A 21,968-nucleotide genomic window follows, 5' to 3' on the forward strand; every position below is an offset into this window, starting at 1 on the left:
TTTCCATATTGTCTGCTGCCTCTTTCATAAAAAAAAAGTAAATATTCTTTAATAATTATTATTTATTATTATTACTACTATGCATACATTATGTATCATAAAGCTATTCCTTGAGAAATCGACAACACATCACAGCTTTCATTTGTGTTAGGAGGGAAAATTGTCTTTGAGAAAATCCCATTCTTTAACTGCACATCTCAAAGTGCTAATGGAGAAACCAGTGTGTTATTGCAGAGACTACATTATATTCTAATTCTTCTTAGGGAGGGGGGGATGTGGCAGTACAGCACATTTTGTTGTGGGGGGGAGGATGTGGCAGTACAGCACATTTTTAATTTATTAGCCACATACAAAGGGGAGGAGGGAAATCCCTCCGGCTCTCATCAACCAAGTGATGTGATACAGTAGCACTTCCAATTTTAGAAGCTCATCAACATCTTTCTTTGCCTTTATAGCTAAAGTAATGCAGAAATGATTTTTTTAAACTCAGACGTTCATTAAAGGGATAGACTAAAACTGCCAGTTCAAGAACGGGTAAAAATACAAAAGCAAGAAAAATAAGAATGGATGTCATATAAGTTAAGGAATTACATAATGTTGAGGGTCTTTTGAGTTCACTCTGAAGAGCTATCACAAACCTGCTGCACTGTGCCCAACCTTTAGATCCTATTTGTTGCTAAGCAGCTGAGTCTATTTAGACAGGTGAAGAGGTACTGCTCCATCAGGGACACTCAAGGGCAGTTTCCTGGTCTTACTCAGCTCGGCAGCTGGCTCTCCTCAGCACCCTCAGATGCGTTTTCTTCCCCAAAACAACACCCTCTACTAAGAGTTTGAAAAGGTGGAGGCGAGCCATAAACAAGGAACATGCGAATTAAAGTTGGTGCGTGCTATTCACTCGGCAAAAACTACATTTGTGAGTTGTAGAAAGGGAATGGGTGAATGAAGCCTCTCCTCCACCACGGGATATTAGGTAGGTGAACAGGGCGGGCAACTCCGCTGGGATCACTTTGGGATGACGAAGGGGAGAGTCGCCATGCACAGCATTGGTGGTTCAGTGGTAGAATTCTCGCCTGCCACGCGGGAGGCCCGGGTTCGATTCCCGGCCAATGCAGCAGCTCTTTTCTTCCTGCTTTGTTTCTCTCTGCCTGTCTGTTTGTTTTTTTTTTTTCCCCTTTTCCCCCCCTCCCTTAAAATTTAAAACCAAACGGGATCATCGCTGTCAATAATAACGCTCAAACAGACACCGACTTCTTACCCGGCTGGCCGGGCGGACCTTCATCCCCAGCCTCGCCGGGCTGGAAGTGACGCAGCCGGATTTGCCTTCAAAAATTGCCGGCGGCGGGAGGGGGAGGTGGCGGGCAGGGCCGGGGGTGGGGTCGGCCGTCGCTGGAGGAGGAAGGGGGCGGAAGAAGTGGAGGAGCCGCAGCTGCTGCTGCTGTCGCCGCCGGTCCGAGCTTCGGGGAGGAGTAAGTGAGCGAGGGAGCCCCGCGGTTCCTGCCCCGCGCCCACCCGGCCGGGCGGTGCTCCCGCTCGGCCCGGGCGGGGGGCGATGCCCGGTCCGGCGCGGTGGGGGCCGCCCCGACGGCTCCCGGGCACCGGGGAGGCTCCGGCTCCTCCGTCCCGCGGCTGGAGAACGAGCGGCCGCGGCCGCTGCTGTCGCGACAGCCGCCACCATTACAGGGTGCTGGTCGGTCGGTGTTGTTGTGCCGGGGCTGTCTCTCGCACGTGCTCGGCGGGCATCGCCGTGGTGTCCCTGGAAGCCGCCGGGAGGGGAGGCTGCGCCCCGCAGGTGTGCGGCAGGGCCCTCCCCGCCCCGGGAATCCTCCTGGGTGGGCTGCTGGGAGCCGCTTCAGGCACGGAACTCCGGTTCCCACTTTTTCCTTCATCCTCCGCCTGTTTTGGTGTTGGGTGGTTTGGGTTTTTTTTTTCCTTAGTGAAGTAGTTTGCGGTAATCTACGGTGATGTAAATTTTCTCTCCAGACAGAAGCAATCCCACCTATCCATTTAGCTGCAGACACTTCAAAACCTTCTGAGAAATTTGCTAATTTAATGTATACCATCATAAAGAATGCCAACCCCCCATGAAATGGGGAGTAAGTAACGTGCTTAATCAAGTCTTTTGAAAGGCTTAGCCTGGAAAACGTAAAATCATCTGCCACAAGTGTATCTCTGCCTAATGTTTGATTTATGTTCTTTTTCTTTTACACATCTAGGCATGCTTGTGTTCATGGTTGCTGGTAGTTCTTCTTTTGCTACCATTATTGTTAAATGCAGTAAGCGGATGAGAAGCATTTTATTTAGTATCCAATAAGTCTGGCAACCCTTCTCTTTCCGAAGTAACTAACACAATCACTTCTTGATGCCAAATGTTTGCTGGCCATGGATGTTATGAAGATGGGTATTAAGCTGGAAGGGAGCTCCAAGGTGATACCATCATGTCATCAGTAAAAATTGATTCCTGAAAGATGTTACTTTGGGGTGTTTTTTTTCTCATCTGGCTTGCTGAGAGAACTTTGCAAATTTTACATGGTTGCTTTGATGTCAGAGCCTGTATAGCAGGCTGAAATAATGGAAACATGTGTGCTCTGCCAAAATTCAGGCTCTGGCTTAGTCCAGATATTAAGGTTGGACTGAAAGACTCTTGGAAATATTTTCCATGTATGTCTTGTGCTGTTTGCCGAGTCAGCGAGTCCACTGCAGTAACTGATGAACTCCAACTTAAATCTTCACTTCCAACATCTGCATTATCCATCTCTTGATTTTTAAAGTTTGGGGGATTTCTTTGTGAAACATGATTGATGCAGTGTTTGGTTATAGTTCCCAGATTCTGATGTATGACTGTGAGCAGCAATTACCTACAGTCATTCCTTATGATAATTTCTTAAAGTCCTTGTGGAAAACATGAAGTGCCCCTAGTGTTTTCTCGATGGTTGTCTGTTACATTTCAAATGAAATACAAAAATAAGTTCCAAAACCTCATTCTCAAAAGTTGTAGGTATCTTGAACGTTGGTTAAGTTCAACCCTCGCCACTCTTGGCTGTTCTGTACTTTAGAAGTATTTTAGGTCCTGTGAGCAAATGATAAAAATGTACTCTGTTACTAGAAATTGGTTAATTTTGGGGAACCTCATATAGCTATAGCTAGTGTAAAGAGCGATTATTGGGAAGTGTGTGTGTTTGTACACAAGGCGGAATTAAACTTGCAAGACAAAGTGCTTAGGTTATTTTCCTTATATCCTGTTCCCTGTAAACTTTATGAGCTCTTTACTATTTCAGTTGCTGTTGGAACACAGATAACTTCACTGGGCATGATTCATGGAAAGGTCGTGGCTGATAAGTGCAGCCTTGCAGCTTTGACATCCTGTTACGTGATAGCACCAAATATTTGTAAACACATGTGGTGTTACTGAGTATTGAACACATGTGTTATTACTTTAAAAATTATGAAGTGGTCAGGATTAGTCTCGTGGGTGTTTTAATCCCTTCAGTTCTGGTTTAACTCGAGATTTGTTTGTACTCACGCCTCTCCCACATGTGTCTTGTACCCTACTGTGAGCTGCCACAGCATATTGCAAATTTCTGCTACAAACTTTAACCTAGTTTCAGATTAGTACTCTAACTCATTTGTGGCGTTCTTTTTTCCTCTTAGAAATGCTTCAGCATCTTCAGTTACAGGTGCAGCAAGCCCATGGATTAGTGTATCAGCTCTAACACTGCCTGTGTTCAAGTGGCAGCATCAGTGGCATGTCCAGACATAAGCAGAGCCAGCAGCTTTTTTTGCCTCACTTGTACACAAGAGCCTTGTATTTAGAAGCCACTTCAAGCTCTTCTGCTCTTATGAGTCAAAATGAAGCAACAAATTAAATTGGTTTTCTAATTTCAGCTAAATTCTTTTGCATTTTCAATACCACAGATGAAACAGATTCCAGTAGCATTATAAACTTGAGTGAGCACCTTCCTTTTTTTTTCCTGTATGTGAGTTGCTAGCTCATTCTGCTTATGCTTTTGTTTCTGCTTTCTGTCCTTACTTTCTGTGCCTTTTCTAACCTGAAAATTTCATTAACTCTTCTATTATGTGCAGTACTATCATTTTGGTCCCGAGCTTTCATATCTTTCTGACTTGGCCTCTTTAGGTATTGTTGTTTTTTTTCCTTCTAGCTATATTCACATTTTCAGATGAAAACTGATATTACAAGCTGTTTTTGTTTTGGAGTTTTTTTTCTTGATACGTAAACAGAATTGCTGTTCTGCTTGGATTGCTCTACAGCATTCAGTGTAGGACAAAAGTTATCTATGACCTCTCTTGGCTTTTAAAAGTCTAGTTTGGTTATAGTAACTTGCTATTACTTGATTTTTAAAATGTTTATTAGCATCTTGCTCAACTTGTGATTTCAGTAGTGTTAGTCATGGGTTTGAATTCTTAGGACAGGCAAACAGGTGTATCTGGTAGGATGAGCAGGAGTGGAAAAGCTTGCTCCTAAATACAGCAGGGAAAACTGTGGTAATATGTGTGTGATGATCCATACAGCAGTTGACACACATCTTCAGGCTCCTTCTCCTAAGGTTAAAACCAACAGAGCTCTCAAGTCAAACTGTATCTCTAAGGCCTAATTAGCCTGGGATATGTTAGCCTTTGTAGTTGCTGGTCACATTAACTGTATCAGCTTGTAGACATGGCCAGCTCAGCAAGTCTCTGGACAGAGTGAGATTACATAGTGTAGGTTCTATGATAGGAGGTTTCCAAGCTCAGCCCCTCGGGTCCCTTCCTTGTGGATGGGTGTGGGCTGTTGGAGGCCTGTCTTCAGATCCCTTGCTGCCAGAGTTTTGCTGTTTTGGACTGAAAATGTTCATAGCAGCTATCTGCTCCAAGGGAAGGTGAGGAAGGAAGCAAAAAAGAAAAGGATGTTGGCTGAGGAATGCTTCAGCTGTGTGTCTGTGTGTGAAGCTGCTTGGGAAGGGAACAGAAAAAGGAGTGCAAATCTTAAAATGTTTGATTTGTACTTTGCAGCCCCACTTTACAATGGAGAGCTAACATTTTAGCAGTAGGTTGGCAGGTGTGTGCAAAGTGTGGCTTCTGAAACCTCTGATGTGGCCAAATTCGACCCTGACCTCGTCTTTGCAATGTGTTCAGTCTTAAGTCTGTTTATTGCGCATGAGTACCTCTTACATTCTTTAAATAGTTGATCTGTATCAAGTATGCTTCATCCCAGGGCTTAGCTGTAATTGCTTGTCTGCAATTGCTTCTTACTGGCACTGGGTACAGGTACCAAAATGAGAGCAAGGTGACTCTCTTGCAGGCGTGTTTAATTGCTTATTTTAATGTTTTCTCTGCTTGGATAAGGAAGTAGAAGGCGAGTGGGGAAAATCTTGGTGTGCAGGAGACAAGAAAAGCATAGACAGTGAAAGTATCGTAGAGAAGAAGGGGATGGGATGTATAAGAAACTGGTAGGAACGTGGGACAACTGCTCTATGGACAGTGGCAACTGCAAAGAGTAAGTCTACTGCTTCTACTTACTACTGTCTTTGTATAAATAATACTTCTGCGCTATTCTAATCTAAAAGTACAGATTCTGCTGGTGCTGCAAAGTGGAAGTGGTCACAGTCATTGATGTTTGCTCCAAAAGCCCACGAACTACCACTGCTGGTGGGGAAACGTGGTATGGTTTGAACAATATGTTAAATAAAGTGGGTGGTCACACACTACACGTTTATTCATAGATTTCCTTACCTTTCAGTGCTAATTCAGCAGCCTCAATGTGTTTCAAGTGTTCCTTTTTAAGTGTGAAAATGTGGGTGATAGCAATGTGCAAGCTGGGCATAGAAGGTGTATATTTGTTTCCAACAAACAATAAATAAAATTCAAGATTTGTAAAATCATACTAATGGAAGAATAGTGTTTGCCAAAAGGCAAAATAAGACTGTTAAAACTTACATGCATGGAATGTTAAGGCAAAAAAAGCTAACAAAATTTAATGCGTCTGGAAAAAGGGCTTTGATTTATTTATTGTTTGTTGGGGCTTTTTTTTAAACCACACAAGAACACAGTAAAATACTAGTTTATCTTACAGTAGAATGAAAAGGGAAGTATGCAGTTGTGGCTTGCAACAGTTGCATTTAAATCTGCATATCTTCTATGGGCTTTTCAACAGAATCCCCATGTCAAGAAACAATGCTGTGATGTGAAGAGTTTAATTTCTAGTAACAGAGCAACAATTACTGTTTTATATGGATGACATTAATTTTAGGGCTTTTTCCCCCCTAACGAATACTTTTCTAGCTTCCATATTTTGATACGCTAGATGAGGTAATGGGCGTACGAAAATAGTTGCAAAAACTTGTTCTGCTACTGGGATTTTTTTTGTTTCCTTAATACCTCTAATTTTTTTTCAGCTTCATGTTGAACATGAGCCTTGTTATGATCATTGAGAATGTAAAGTTGGCCCGTGAATATGCCTTACTGGGAAATTATGACTCTGCAATGGTCTACTACCAGGGAGTTCTTGACCAAATGAATAAGTACCTGTACTCTGTGAGAGACACCTATCTGCAGCAGAAATGGCAACAGGTAAATATTACTTTTCTGGGACATTTTGTGGGATAAGTATTAAAGTAGCAAAAATAGCCACTCTTATTGTAAACAAAAGTATAAAAATACTTAAAACCATTGTCTGATAAATTAGTGCTGTTAAATGTAGGCTTCTTTTTTAATATATGGACTTAGTTAAGTCATCTTTATGACTTCTTTCTCTGTCAGTGACAAAAAAGTCGATGGAACACAGCCCTGGGGAACCAGTCCACTCTGACTTGTCAGCTTCTTTCTGATGAGTGCCCCTGTTATGCTGAAGTTTTGTAGTCTGGTATCATTTAGGTCTTGTTTCCCTCAATATTTTAGTATGACTAAGGTCCTTAATAGAAAATGAGTTGTGGCTGTCATGGTAATTTGTCCTTAACACAAACGATCATTTTTTTTCATTGATATTCAGTCTAATGAGTTGATACTTTTGATTGCTATTTAATGTATTAGGTTCTGTCACACTTGTTTAATATTAAAAATTTGTAAAAAGTCTCTTTTGATGTTAAATCCAAGATCTATTTGTTTATTCTTTAAATGTGCTGAAGAAGGCAGAAAAACCTCCTCAGTATGTAATGTGCATAATTCTTGTTTATTGAAGTAGAATTAGGTAGCTCATTAAACCCTGTAGAATCTATCCAGGCGTTACATGAGCTTGAAAAGAGAACAGTTACAAACTTATTTCCAATGTGCCTAATCTACTTCTTTTTTTTTTTTTTTTTTTTTCTTAATCAGGTTTGGCAGGAAATAAGTGTGGAAGCTAAGCATGTGAAAGATATAATGAAAACACTAGAGAGCTTTAAACTAGACAATACTCCATTGAAAGCCTCACAACAAGAATTACCAGCTCATGATGCAGAAGTCTGGTCTTTGCCAGTACCTGCTGAACGTAGGTAAGAGGAAACCTGAAGGCCTAAATTAATATTTATCAGGACAAAGTGTGCTTTGACTTCAGCCTGTTGCAGTGTAATTTTTGTCCTAGAACTTAGATGTGTGACGCTTGCAGCTTGCCACTGTTTGTAGTGAAGGAGATGCCATTTTGAGGCAGCCTAATCCAGAATGGTCTGAGGGTTTTGTTTTCCATGTCATGACTAACGTCAAGCTTCTTCCCTCACACCCCAATACACAGTTGCCTGAGTTGAAGGTTTTTTTCACTTTGTTGTCTTTGTTGTCTTTGATTAGCTGGTTAAGGATGCTACAGACATTGTTTTGTGTCTAGTTTTTTTTGTTTAGCTTTTTTCTTTTTCTATGAGATTAGCTTTCTGAACTGTTTAACTGAAGGTTCTAACACATGCCAGTGGTAGCATGAAGGAGGGACCAGGTGTACATGCAAAGCAGACACAGGACTGTGCATTTTGACAGAAAGTGACTATTAGTTTATTGTAGCTGTATGGTCAAATTGTTCTTTGAGGCTTTGGACTTAAAATCCTATTCTCACAGACTGATAGCTTTGGTCTTTGTGGGTACATCTTAAATTTTTATTTTTTTTAATAATTTACACCTTCTGAAAGAAATGGGTCTTGTGTGATCTCACTATTTCTGTGTATCTCATTTAATAACTTTGGAACACTCCTAGCCAATTTCATTCAAACATTCTGGAAGGATAGAGTCTAGGAGGTAGAACTTTCCTAGTGTTTTGAAACTTCACAAACTCATGTAACTAAAATGGGAAAGTCTTGACAGAACTGTTTCTATTCCATTTATCTTGCCAGCTGCTGAAGTACTGAATTGTGGCAATATGAAAAAGCCACAGTGAAAACTTGGGGCATATTGTGTTGGAATAACTGCAGTAAATTCCCATACTGAGATATCAGAACTCACAAATTTAAGTGGAAATTAGATGTGGAATTGCACTGTTCCTTTATTTTGAGCTTTGGAATGAAATTCAGAGGTGGCTAGGTGTATATAAATATAACTGTAGTTGGCAGATACTCCATTTGGAGAATGAAAATACTCTTAATACGGCATCAGCATATTCGTGTAGTTCAATATGCATTTTATCCTGAAGAGAGATGTGCTGTTCTGACAAACTCACTGCTGTGAAACAGTTAAAGACAAGTCCTGGGAAGGTGCTGGATCCTTGATGCATCTTAAATGATGTGTCAAATCACATCATCTACTTTCAGTTAATGCTTTCCAAATACAGTCTTACATCTACTGTTCTCTGGAAATATCTCTGATATTTTTACCTTGACTCATGGCTCATTAATGCTGGAATTTTAGGAAAGCATGTGGAAAATGTATCTGAGAGTAACCGACACGAATAGAAAAGAAACTGAATTGTAAAAAAGAAATCCGTAATAATGGTCTCAGTATTGGTTTGTTCATGTGCTTCTAAAATTAGTTTCATTTCCAACAGCTGGAGGCCTCACACAGACGCTTTTTCTTTCAAAGGAAGCTCCATAATACTAGAATTACTTTTACTGATAGAATATACAAAGTGAGGAGCTTGTTTTAAGCAAATGAGCCCTGCTGAGTCTGCCGCCAAGGGAAAATGGATTTTTAGTGACTATCTAGAAATGTTTGTCTTGTTTCTGACATGACCTTGAGCAAAAGCCTTTTAAGTTTGTAACTACTTGATTTGGTTATGGTAGTGCTCACCAGTGACTTTACACTGAGGCTTTTTGCATATGTTACAACTAATTAGACCTTCGCCAGGACCCAGAAAGCGTCAGTCTGTTCCATGCAGTGATTGCAGAGGTCACAATAATCGTGTCAGTGCAGCTGTCAGAGGCCCTCACCGTCCATCCTCTCGAAATCCCAGTGATAAAGGGAAGGCAGTCCGCAGCCGGGAAAAAAAGGATCAACGAAATAAAGGAAAAGAGGAAAAGGTAAGCTTGCAAATAATTTCACAGAGTTGAGAAAGTCTTTCTTCCTTAGAATTGAGTGTATTATAGAATTAGATGCCTATAAAATATTTCTTTTGTTCAAGTCAGTGTGCTGATTTGAATCTCTCACCTTGTAAGGTGTCTGCTTTGTGGATAATGTTGGTTATGGGTGAATTAGAAACAAACATGCTCTTCTGGAAGAAGTGATCTGGTAAATGTGTCAGAAGGAAGGGTGTCAAGAGGGTGGAGCCAGGCTCTTCTTGGTGGTGCCAAGTGCTAGGACAAGAGGCAAGAGGCAGAAACGGATGCACAGGAAGTTCCACCTGAATATGAGGAAGATATTCTTTGCTGTGCAGGTGACTGAGCACTGGAATAGGTTGCCCAGAGAGGTTGTGGAGTCTCCCTTACAGGAGATATTCCAGAACTGTCTGTATGTAATCCTGTGCCACGTGCTCTAGGATGACCCTGTTTGAGCAGGGAGGTTGGACCAGATGACCCGCTGTGGTCCCTTCCATCCTTACCCATTCTGTGACTTGTTTACTGCAACTTGGAGATAGTTGTTTAAAATGATACTGCTGAATTTCTGAAACTGAGCCTGATGGAGCTCACTTAAATGGGATGTCCTTGGGGGTTAATTACTTTAGTATATTTTAGACTGAGATTTACTCACCTCTTCCAAAGCACTTCAAGATTTATATAATCTTAAAAGGAGAACTTTACTTTTTTTTTTGTTTTGTTTTGGTGGGGGGTTTTTGTTTGTTGTTGTTGAGATCTGATGTTAGTTCCATACTCTTTTCAATTTAAAACAAGCAAAATATGATCTATTCCTGCTGTAATTTTTGCTTTGTGTCTCCGTAAATTTAGCTGGTCACCAGAGTAAGAGATCATACAGAAGACACTATATTTGTAGTTTTCCAGGGTTAAAAGAAATGAAATCTCCATGTAATAGTTTATTAGCTTCAGCAACCTTATGTTGTGGCAAGGTGTCATGGCCTGTGGAGGTAGTATAATCTACAAGGGTGGAACTGTTTAGCTAATTAAGCTACTACTTTTATTAGGAGCTAAATTAGATTGTCTTTGAGTGGTAACCCTCTCTCACTCACGATATGCACACAGAGAGACAGGATAGGTCTTTTTTTCTTTTTTACAGTTGTTGTGTCATCACCAGTGCTTGCTGTTAAGTGTATAAAAAAATGGGGTATGTCTAGTGCATTTTATTTCCTCTCAGTTGCATGGTCTCTGCTGTTTGAGCCCTTTCAACTGTGTAGCTTCTTTGCTTCGGCTCTACTGCAGAGCTGCTTCTCTGCTGTTCATGTCCATGCTTCTGTATCAGTTAATTAGTTATTTTATTACTTCTGTGGTCTTCCTGCAGATCACCTCTGCTCATTCTACATGGAAATCATGCTTAATTTTTTTGTGTCCCATGTATATGGCACGTATATGACACTTGAGGATTTGAGATACCTAGGTCAGTGTAACTTTATGGTCCAGTCTTACACATAATTTCCCCCTACCCAGCTACTGTCTCAGATAGTTTTTGTTTTTTCTGGGAAAAGAGGCAAAAACTCCTTAAGTGGGCTAGCTGTATGCAGTTTTATTAAGTACTAAAGGGGTACAATATGCTGGCTTTGGGGAGAAGGATATGGAACTGGGGCAGTACAGTAATCTGGGTGAAACCGATCTTGCAGTGCAGCTGTAATACGAATGCTTTCATAATTTTTCATCCTGGTTTATGTTGCCACCTTCAAGAAATATGATGCTGTTGTGGACTTGTTATAAAATCCATTAGTAGTGTAACCGTTGTTGTGTTATTTGTGTTGTTGTATCCTTTATACGTAGAACAAATCCACATCTGAGATTTCAGAATCTGAACCAAAGAAATTTGATAGTACTGGATATGACAAAGATTTAGTAGAAGCTCTGGAAAGAGATATAATTTCTCAGAACCCAAACATCCGATGGTAAGTGTGAGTACTGCTGCCAGTCTTTCTGAATTGTTGTTTCTATTTCCTCTTATACAGTATGACAAGAATTAAGTATTTTAACATATACTTACATATAAAAAGTACCTACAGGTTTTCCTTACTGCTTTAAACAAGAATCTAAACTTCATAAGAAGTTGAATATTTTAGAGCATCTTTTTTCCATGCCTAGATTTGTAGAATAGTTTGGGTTGGACAGGACCTGTCAAGATCAGCTAGCCCAATCCCCTGCCGTGGGCAGGGACATCTTTCCCTAGATCAGGTTGTGTAAAGCCCTGTCCAATCTGACCATACGAAGCTTGTCAGACTTTTCTGAGACCTAAAATCAATTTTTGAGATACTCTTTTGCAGTGTAAAAGTTTCTAGTGTCTGTCAGTGTCTCTTCATTTGAAAAACTGTTTTGTTTCCCAGGGGCATATCAAGACAGAAAACTGATTAACAAAGAAGTTATGTCAATATAGGAACCCTTTGAAATGTTGCTGGATGTGATGTGGCTGCCAGTATAAAATATAACCCTGTGCCAGTACCTTTACATAAATGTGTTAAATATTAAACCTTATACAAAGTTTGTTTTGTGTTCCAAATGTTTTCAAGCTCAGGTGGTTTTGTGAGGATTAAGTGAGCAAAAATCTTCTGTCAAATAAAGTAGGCTTTAAAAAAACTGAGCACTCCCACAAAAAACTTGGTGTGCATGGAACTGGCAGGTATTTCAGTTTAATATGTAAATATCTGTTTCAGTTTTTATATGGAATCCTTAATTATTACTTTAGATTTGAAACTAATTCTCCATATAGATAAGCTTTGAAACCAAAATATTACTTGGGCACATGCTGATAAGAGGAATGCCCTGAGAGTTACCCTCAAGAAAATAAGACCATCCTATAAGGTACCTAAGAATTAGTACATTTGTAACTCTGAAAAAGAATTCTGAAAATTCTGTTTAATTCTACTCCATTTACTGGTCTTCAGCAAGTTGTTCTTGTAACAATGAAAGATGGTATTTAAGTTTCAGGGGCATCCAACCTCTCAGCAAAAGAAGAAAACATAGTCTGTAACTAGCATAAGTTTAACAAACTTGCTCTAATCTTATCATTCTGTGCTCTAGTGAAATAGTTAATGTCCTTTTTTTTTTTCTTTTGCATCTAGCTGGAACCTACTAGCCAGATGCCATTGTAGTTGTTGTAGGCTTTTGCCATTAGAATGTAATTCAGGAAAATTAGTTGGATTGATAGGAGAGCCAACGCGTAACGATAAGTTTGATGGCGTAATTTTTTGAGCTGTGGACTGATTCCTTTGCATCCTGTCTGAGTCTGTCGAACACCTTTCTCTTTCTTGTCAGGGATGACATTGCTGATTTAGTAGAAGCCAAAAAGCTGCTTAAGGAAGCTGTAGTTTTACCCATGTGGATGCCAGAGTTTTTTAAGGGAATTAGAAGACCATGGAAGGTATGAAAAAGTCTGATTCTGTGATCATAATTAGGATTCTGAGATTGGATCTTGACAGAACAAGACATTTCAAGTGTTTTACAGTTTATATGAATTCTTTCCACTCTTTAGCAACAAAATTAATAGTAAATAGTACCAACAAAATAAAGATGTATACATGTACTGTCTCCAGCTATATTGTTGTGGGTAAGCAAGAGTAATTAATATTTACCTTTGAATAACTTTTCAGGGGAAAGTTTACATCCATTATTTTATTATTGCACTACTAAATAAACTGTGAATTTCTGTGTTTTGATTCTTGTCTTAAAAGTGATTCTTTTTATTTTAATAGGGAGTTCTGATGGTTGGTCCTCCTGGTACTGGAAAGACCCTCCTAGCAAAAGCTGTAGCCACTGAATGCAAGACTACTTTTTTCAATGTTTCTTCTTCCACGCTTACCTCAAAATACAGAGGAGAATCTGAAAAGCTTGTTCGTCTGCTGTTTGAAATGGTGATTGAAGTTTCTGAATATGAACAGTGAGATAATGAAGTAGAATCTCTTCTAGAATAGTGAAACCTTGCCAGGGTTTCAAACTCAGCATGCACAAACAACTCTCCAAGCTTTCAAATGCTTTAGGCCTTTCTGATTTGCCCATTTACATTTCAAGATTATTCCTGAATATCTTTATAAAAACTGAACAGTTAGATCGTCTTTTAGTTTCAGGGTTTGTTTGCTACATTAGAGAGAGCTTGCTATAAGCTGATGAGTGATACAGAACATGCTTGAATATAAAACTAAGATGAAATTAATTGCTTTCTGCATCAGAACCCTATTTAGGCTGTGTGTGTTGTTATGGGTGGGGGGTTGGGTTTTTTTGTGCTTAGAATATGTGGACTTCCAAACTGTAGTTGGCCTCAGAGCACATAAGAATTGAAATTGGCTCCAAAAATAATTTTATTGTTGTTATGTGTTACCAGGTTTGTATGCAGTGTTTGCTAGGGTGCCCACTACTGAGGGGGATGGCAGAGTTGCAATTATAGTAGTTAGAAAAGTCAGGAAATAAAAGATTTTTTACATAGTAGTTTGACAGGCATGATATCAACTCATTTAATATGACTGATCAAAAATGCATACACACAATGAACAGTATCTCAACTGCTGTTAGGACAATAGCCTTTATTATTGTGGATCCTTGTCTTTGACCTCCCTTGTTTTCAAAAGGATCAGAGTTACTTTGCAGTTGACCTGGTTCTTGGACAGGTTCCATGTCGTGGTGTCCCAGCATAACATTCATTCTTGCTCAAACTGAAATCTTATTCAAGCGTTCTGAGACGAATTTCACAGTTATAAATGTTATTCGTAATGTAGAAAACTGTGTTTAGCTCATTAAATGTTTGTTTGTAGCCCTAACAATTACAGGACTTTGCCAAAAGCTGTTCTGCTCAAATGCACAGCTGCTCTATACCTGTGTGCAGTGGTCCAAGAGGGGGAAGATTAGGAATTGTTTGATACTTATGAACTCATTGAATGGGGTAAATATGACTTTACTCAGCTCTGAATATGCATCTGTTAAATGAGAGTAGACTGCTGCTTCAGCTTCTGCTTTGTCTTTGCTTTCTTTAGGCTCGATTTTATGCCCCCACCACTATATTTATTGATGAAATAGACTCTATCTGTAGTCGAAGGGGAACTTCAGAGGAGCATGAAGCCAGCAGACGTGTGAAGGCAGAGCTGCTGGTTCAAATGGATGGTAAATAACCTGAATACTGGGAGATGCTGGACTGGAGGAAACTTGAGGGACTTTTTCCCCCCGCTTCCAAAAAAAAACCCAACCCCACATTCAAAACTTCATTCTTCAGAAGCAGTTTTGTCAAAGCCTTACATAGATTTGGGGTAGAGTTCTACAAATGCGCTACTCCAACTGTTGGTGTGGAAGGAAACATTATTTAACAGTCTTTTAGCTTCTGAGCTATGACCTTATATTAGTGACCCAGAATAATGAAGGCTCAGTGAAAAACACAAGATTTCAAAACAGCAGCAGAAAAAAAAGGATTAACTGCTTCTCTCAGTCTTTACCTAGCTTATCACTCACTTCTCCAAAACCAAGTATAAAGTGTTTCAAAAGAACTGTCACCTGTTCCAGTTTAAACTTCAAAGGCAATCAAGTACACTTAACTTCTTTGGGATCTCCTTTTCTCTTAAAGATATAATTAAAAAATGAAGACTTTTGTATAGAAGTGGTTGAGAGAGTTTTCATTTTAAAACTCTAAGTTTATTACAGCTATTTGGTTAATATTTCACAAATCAACGAACTTTAAAAGTTGGTAATACAGTGCAAAGTTTCTGTAGAGGTATCCTTTTTATACTCTGGTGAGCAGAGAGAAGGAAAGGAGTAACTGAAAAGTGCTACTCTGTGGGATGGTTTGTGATAGAATTCCATGAATCACAACATCTATTTATTTCTCAGTCTCTGATGTAGATACCCTTTTATGTTGGACTTTAAATAGCAGCAGAGCTGTAACGCTGTTCTCGTGTCAAGTATGTACATAATCTGAATTTATTAGTAGCAACTATTTGAATCCTTTTAGTTGAGCATTCGTAAATGGGGTTTTATCTGCAGATTCTCTGGCAGACTAGGTACAATGCCTATCCCCTGTCCCAATCCTATAATTATAAACAGAAACAGTAAATGCAGAGAGTAGCAAGTTTAATGAAATTAACTTCCAGCAGATTCATAGTGTTTAGAAAGTGGGATGTTCTCCCTGTCTCTGAGAAGCTGTGATTCAGTCCACCCAATTTAAACATTAACTCCAGCAGTTTGTAAGAATCCACCTGTATATATGCAACCTTTGGCCTGAATTCAGAACTGAAGAAACCTTGTGAGGAAGTAATGCTGCTCTTGTGTGGCTGTTAGTGAATACTGTGGGGGAGTGTCTGTTTTGGGGTGTAGTGATGGTTTTGGAGAGTTGTTTCATTTTTCTTTACATGCTGATAGAAGATGTTGATGTGAAAATTGAAGCGCCCTAATGGGAGAAATGCACACAACTCTGCTGTAAAACCATTCTAGCCATGAGAGAGAGGAACTTCATGATCTCAGCAGTGGCCTTATTCCACTGCTCCTAGTTTCCATTTATGTTCTCAGGCTGTCATAGAGATGAAAAAGTGAATTCTGTTGCACTTGGTGATTCTATTATGCTTGTGCAATAAAGTAGCTGCTTTAATATTATAGAACTGTGAATACCGTTCTCTCTATACATGAAATTTCAGAAAACATATGTATGTTTTACTTTCTCTTTTCTCCACTGCAGGTGTCGGAGGGGCTACTGAAAATGATGATCCTTCTAAGATGGTCATGGTACTTGCTGCTACTAATTTTCCTTGGGATATTGATGAAGCCCTAAGACGGAGACTAGAAAAGAGGATTTACATTCCTTTACCATCAGGTATAAAGAGTTGGAGAGAGGAGTGCTTAAAAGGACTAAAATCTAAACTTTATCAATATTCCTTTACTTTTGATTGCCTGGTTTAAAAATCTATTTGATACATGTAAGCAAATTCACCTATGGATTCAGGATCAGGTGAAATCTAAACATGAAATTTACCTTCATAGCAAATACACTACCCTTTTTCTCATTCTTCCCTCTTATCCCTCTTCAATTTATTAAAAATCTTCAGAAAGCAAATTGTATAGTGTTAATTTTCTTTCATTAGCAAAAGGTAGAGAGGAACTCCTAAAAATAAATCTGCGAGAGCTGGAACTGGCTGACGATGTTGACCTTGCAAACATAGCTGAGAAAATGGAAGGTTATTCGGGTGCAGACATCACCAACGTATGCAGGTAAGTTAACATTGCACCATTTGCGTTACTGTCGCTACACACTGCAAGAAAACTGTTTGTAAGGTCACCAAGTCACGTGATTGAAGTTGCTGGATAAAAATGGACCGTAACTTGTCTTTTACGTATGGCTAAAAGGTGAAATTCTGCGTTAATATTTACCTAAGTTTTCATTTGAAGAGCAGTCAGTTGCAACGTAGTAATTTAAATAAGCTATGAATTAGGTAAAATTCCACGTTCTTTCATGTAGACTAAATTCCTTGCGTGAGGAATACCCACAGGATGGTAAACTTTAACTTGTAGAGTTGCAGTCATTCCACTGGGGTTACACTTCTGCAGAAATGCATATGTAGAGAGGTGATAGTGGCAGTGGCCGGAGTACCTAAGTAACAACACGGAGCGTTCTTCCTTCACGACACAGGAAAGGTGTCATATGGTGGTACAAGAGCTGTGTACTCAGCACAGTGGCTATTGTGATGAGGCCGACTTAATTTTTCTTCTACCTTCTCCATTTCTCCTCCTTCTCTATGCTGTTGATATACAATCATTTGTGAACCTGTTCTCTAACCTAGATTCCTGAAATAATTGACTAAAAATACCTTCTAACCCCCCTTCCTCTATATTTTCTTTCAAAAATTGAAAAGGAGGGGACTGATCTTCAGTCATGTGGTTTACGTTAAAAGTATTTCACTGGCACAGTTGCAGCGGTGGCAAATTACAGAATTGCCAGGAAAGGACAGATGCTTTTAAAGATGTTGTCATCTGATAAGCGCTTATGTAATGATGCTTTCAGGCTTCAGAGGTAGCACTGCGGTGTGGCAGGGCAAGGCTTGAGCTCCTGGTTGTGCCAGCCAACTCTTGTGGGGCTGTACTTTGAACAGGGTGAGAGATGTTCTGGATTAAAAACACCTTCTCTTTACCTCCTCAAACACGGATCCGTTTCTTGCCTAGATTCCTAATAAAGCTCTGCAAACCTGTGTCAGCAGAGCTGAGAGGACAATATGCTGTGCCACAGGGATGAATGCAAGTAGCCTGTACGCAAAACTGCCACCAAAGGCTCTATCAGCAGGGTCGCTTAAGGCTGAACTAAGAACTTGGAGCCTCAGTACGGCTTCCTGAACAAACCTTGTGGGGTGTCTGGGAAAAGAATGGTATGTTAGTTGCTCTGAATCTGTGTTGTGCAGATTTGTTTCATTCGTAGGTTTGTGAGATGAATTTGTGGTATTATTTTGATCGGTCTTGGTGTTGGTTGTGCTCTGAAAGGAGCTTGTGCTAATAGGTTCACGTCATATAAAAGAGTTTATTTGGTCTGCTGCTTTGTGCACTTTATCTGTACTTTGTGTCCTCCGGCCTGTTTAGTGTTTGTTGTTTGTGATTAATTTTAGACTGAACATCAATACACTTGTTTAAAAGTCAGAATACTGTTCATGTTTTTCATATGTGTATATATATGCCCACACTGTTACTTCTGGCTTTTTTACCTAAAGTTCCTTTGTACAAATACTATTAAACAAAACAAAACCAAACCAACAGATGAAAAAAAAAAAGCAAAAAGAAACACCTGAGTCTTTCGTTTGTGGCAGTCTTCTAAGTAATAACTGAGATGGCAGCAAGCAGAAATCCAGATGAACTAAGGTTTGCATTCACATGATTTGAAATTACTTAGGAAGTCCTCATATTAACCTCTGTATTTACACTTTTTTCATAGTGTCAGGAGAAACAGCTCTTGTTTCATTAACACTGAGTCGGAAAGACATGGCTGATTCAAAAGTGATTTTGTGTAGTTCAGACTCACAATATGTAAGCATAGTAAAGTTCAAACCTGTAGACTATGACAGTCCTTGCTAGTGCCACAAGCAAAACCAAAGAAAAAGTGGGCCAAGACCAGGTTTACTGAAATTATTCTCCCATCTTAAAGAAATTGAGGTGAAGTTCAGAGTTTGGTGAGCCAGAGTGAAAATCAGTCAGAGGTTACAGTACAGTTTCTAATAGTCAGCATGTAACCATGGGAAATGAAGGAGGAACTTTATTTTAAAATAATGACATTCAGAGAATACAGAATGCATCTAAATTGCATATTAGATTGAGTATGAATTGACTTTGAGTCTTTGTTTTGAGCAGGCTGTGAATGTTGAAAGGCCTTTTGAATAGACTGGCCCCTGCTGCATCTTTCAGTGGGTGGCTGCTTGTTTTCTTGAATACAGCTTTGGTGCTTCTCCAGCCACCAAGAGTTCATGTTGGAATGACTGTCCATGAAATGACTTTACAAAAGGAAGTGCTGGCAGCTGGACTTCAGTTGTGTGGGTGTGTTGAGGTGTGGTGGGCTTATTGGTTTGGTTGGTTGGGTTGTTTTTGCTGGATTTTGGTTTCTTAACAGCTGTATAGGAGCAAATTAGATGCATGGAATGCTCCCCCTCACCACTGTGTAATACTGGCGTTTAGTTCACAAATGATGTTATAACAGCAAAGCATGGTGATATTTGGCTAAGGTGGAGTTCAACAAGGAACTTCTTGGGGTTGTTCTGAAATTCTAGTTCCTGTATTGTGCATTTTAATTTATTAGTTAACAGTTATTTAGTATATTCATGAAGTCTGTCAGTTATAATTTCCTTCAGGGAGTGGGGTTGGTACTGAAACAGAATACACTGAAACCGTCTTTCTAAATCCTCCTAGAACACAATGTTCAAGTTTTTTCTCTTTGGATTCTCACCTACTAATGTGATATGACACTGCTGTGATATCAGTGGGATTACCCTTCCTTTCTTTTTACTACTAGACAAATAAGCAGCGTTTTCTTATAATCTATGAAATGATGAATTAGCAGGAACTTTAGTCTCCTGGCATTATCTGTCACCTCACCAGCTCACCACCTGCTGCTCCTAGATTTACTGCTGGAGGTCTAAATGCAGTCAAACCTAATGCAGAAAGAAAATGACACGCTTGTAAAGACACTTAATGCTCATTGAGGCCAGAAGTTTGAGGAGCTACAGACGGAAGAGATTTTGTCATTTAACAATTTGCTGTGAGTGTACAGGATGGAGGTAGATACTGTCCACTGTCTTTGAAGCGGGATTCCTGTTCGAACCAGGAAACATTTGAAATGCTCCAGCTACTCCTGCTATATCTAGGAGGAGTGAAATTGAGACTTTTACCTTGTTCCTGTTTAAAAATACAATAAACGGCGGCTACATCACAGGCGTGCAGTGACATTAGATAAACGGGTTAATCTTCACCTGTTTTGCCTAGCCAGTGAGTACTAGCTATTCAAATATCCAGTGAGGATAAATCCATGTCTGAAAAATGTGGATGGCATTTGGAGATCTTCATATAAAAATTTACAGTTCTTTACTGTATCATTTTGAATGCAACAGCTTAACTGGAATGGTACATTTAGCCTTTCAAACAACTGAACTTGCCATCCTGCTTTGAGTAAACATTTATTTCTTTTTATTTCTTGCCCTCCTGAATAGAGATGCATCGCTGATGGCTATGAGGCGGCGTATTGAAGGCTTGACACCCGAAGAAATAAGAAATCTTCCCCGAGATGAAATGCACATGCCAACAACTATGGAAGACTTTGAAATAGCTTTGAAGAAAGTTTCTAAATCGGTATCTGCTGCGGACATTGAGAAATATGAGAAATGGATAGCTGAATTTGGATCATGTTGAGTTGTCTTCTCTTGAAGAAGCCACCTTATGTCTTAAAGCAGCTTTAGATATAATCAGTGGTGTTTCAGTGCACTGCGTGCTCTTTTTAACTTTTGTAATTTAAGAGCAACAGATGTCTCAATAAATTTTTTTAAAATGCAAACTCTGTCTAGCTCTCTTTTAACTAGCTCAAAAGTCACCCATTTTTCTCAAATGCCAATGGTACCTGCTTTGATTTTCAAGATTTTAAAATTACTTGAATTTATTATTAGAACTCTCATATCAGAGTATTTACTCTTGAAAAATTGTTGTAACACCAAAAAAAAAAAACAACCACCAAACTAGCCCTGCTGAGTAAGGGATGCTTAGAACTAGAAAACAAGAAGAACGAGATGGTTACAAAGACAGTTTTCCCAACTGATCTTGGAGAATTCTACCCTCAAACTGTTTCTAAGGTATTAATAAGGAACCTGTGCAAAGGTTGAGATGTGGAACAGCAACCCTCGTGCTGTAACAGTTAATAGAATCAACTGAAGTTTAAGCAAGAGGTAGGATCACTGTGGATTAATGGTGTCTGATAAATGATATTAAAATACATCCCGCCAGTGTAAACTAACTCTGTGTGGCCAGTAGTGGTGCTGAGTCACGTGTGGAGTCTCCTTGTAAGTCTAAGAGAAAACAAAATCTTTCTGTCAATTATTCTGAAATATGTTTTTCTTCCTTGACTGTATGGTTCTATAAGGGTCAGAACTCTGGACTGGTAGGTTGGGTCCTGGCTTACACATTTACCCTGGTAAGGCTGTTCTGATAAGGCAGCATGTGTTATATTTGGGCTCCATTGGTAACCCTGACTTGACAGAAAATCTGAATTCTCTTTTTTCATTACTTGGTAAGTAGAATGTAGAAGCAGTTCTCTGAGAATGGTCCTACAGTGACCATCTAGGTAATAATTTTAGATTTTTCTCTCCAGTGGTAATTGTATCTAAAACACCTATAATTTATATCCATCTGCTACTATTTTGGAAACATTCCTTCCTGCTAGCTCCTTCCAGAGCAGGCAGCTGTAGTTCTGCTTACAGATAAACTTTATGCTTTTTTCATGAATCAAATAGGTCCAGACTTGTTTCAGCTGGTAGATACATGCTATACAAAACTGGCTGTGGAATTCCTGATTATGTGTCTCTTTAGATGCTGCAAGATAGACAGGAAGGACAAATGGTAATGAAAAGCTGCAGTCTGAGTAGGAGGCAAGAGCATCCAAAGATGAGAGTTGTGTAAATGCCATTATCATGACCATCTTGTATGTACTTAAAATTCATCACTACGTTGTGAGTGACATCTGGACACACTGAAAAGGGACTTCCAGCAGTGTCAGTGATGGGATGCTCTAGTAAAACACTGAGATCTTGTGAGAGCTCCTGCATCTCTGAGGGAACCTGGCAGAAATGAAGAAGTTCAGGTGAGTACACAACTGCGTGCGTTTAAACTTCCATTTCCAAAGTGGAAAACTGATTTACTTTCATTTCAAACAGATAGTCCTGTGTGTCAGGAGTTCAGAAAATTATAACTCTGTGGTATTTTGAAGAAGTGCATTCTCTTAATATTTATGTGTTTGTATGTTAGGATGAGAGTGGACCTGTCAACTGTGTTGCAGGAGGAGATTTCGTCTCATAATTCATT

General features: G+C 39.5%; 1 protein-coding gene and 1 non-coding gene across 4 annotated transcripts; both read left to right on the forward strand.

Annotated features, from left to right (window-relative positions):
* Nucleotides 1-1,040: 1,040 nt before the first annotated feature.
* Nucleotides 1,041-1,111, forward strand: TRNAG-GCC. Its single transcript has one exon. It is a non-coding gene; the product is annotated as a tRNA-Gly (tRNA).
* A 311-nt stretch (nt 1,112-1,422) lies between these two features.
* On the forward strand, nt 1,423-20,451 carry KATNA1 (katanin catalytic subunit A1). 3 transcript variants are annotated; one of them, XM_027887379.1, is made up of 11 exons: nt 1,423-1,466; nt 6,390-6,564; nt 7,306-7,463; nt 9,218-9,401; nt 11,238-11,359; nt 12,720-12,825; nt 13,157-13,315; nt 14,429-14,555; nt 16,114-16,248; nt 16,517-16,643; nt 20,111-20,451. In XM_027887379.1, exons 2-11 carry the CDS (start codon nt 6,394-6,396, stop codon nt 20,307-20,309), a joined length of 1,488 nt encoding a protein of 495 aa, XP_027743180.1. In that variant the 5' UTR covers nt 1,423-1,466; nt 6,390-6,393; the 3' UTR covers nt 20,310-20,451. The 3 variants fall into 3 exon arrangements, 2 of the variants coding, with proteins under 2 accessions (XP_027743180.1, XP_027743181.1); XM_027887380.1 differs by lacking the exon at nt 1,423-1,466 and adding an exon at nt 2,915-3,945; XR_003571606.1 differs by lacking the exon at nt 1,423-1,466 and adding an exon at nt 17,592-17,791 and having other exon boundaries at nt 20,111-20,216.
* The last annotated feature ends 1,517 nt before the right edge of the window (nt 20,452-21,968 follow it).

This window comes from Empidonax traillii, unplaced genomic scaffold (assembly GCF_003031625.1).
Source record: "Empidonax traillii isolate 1590-97213 ecotype Southwest subspecies unplaced genomic scaffold, ASM303162v1 scaffold207:size1520225, whole genome shotgun sequence".
NCBI classification, from domain to species: domain Eukaryota; kingdom Metazoa; phylum Chordata; class Aves; order Passeriformes; family Tyrannidae; genus Empidonax; species Empidonax traillii.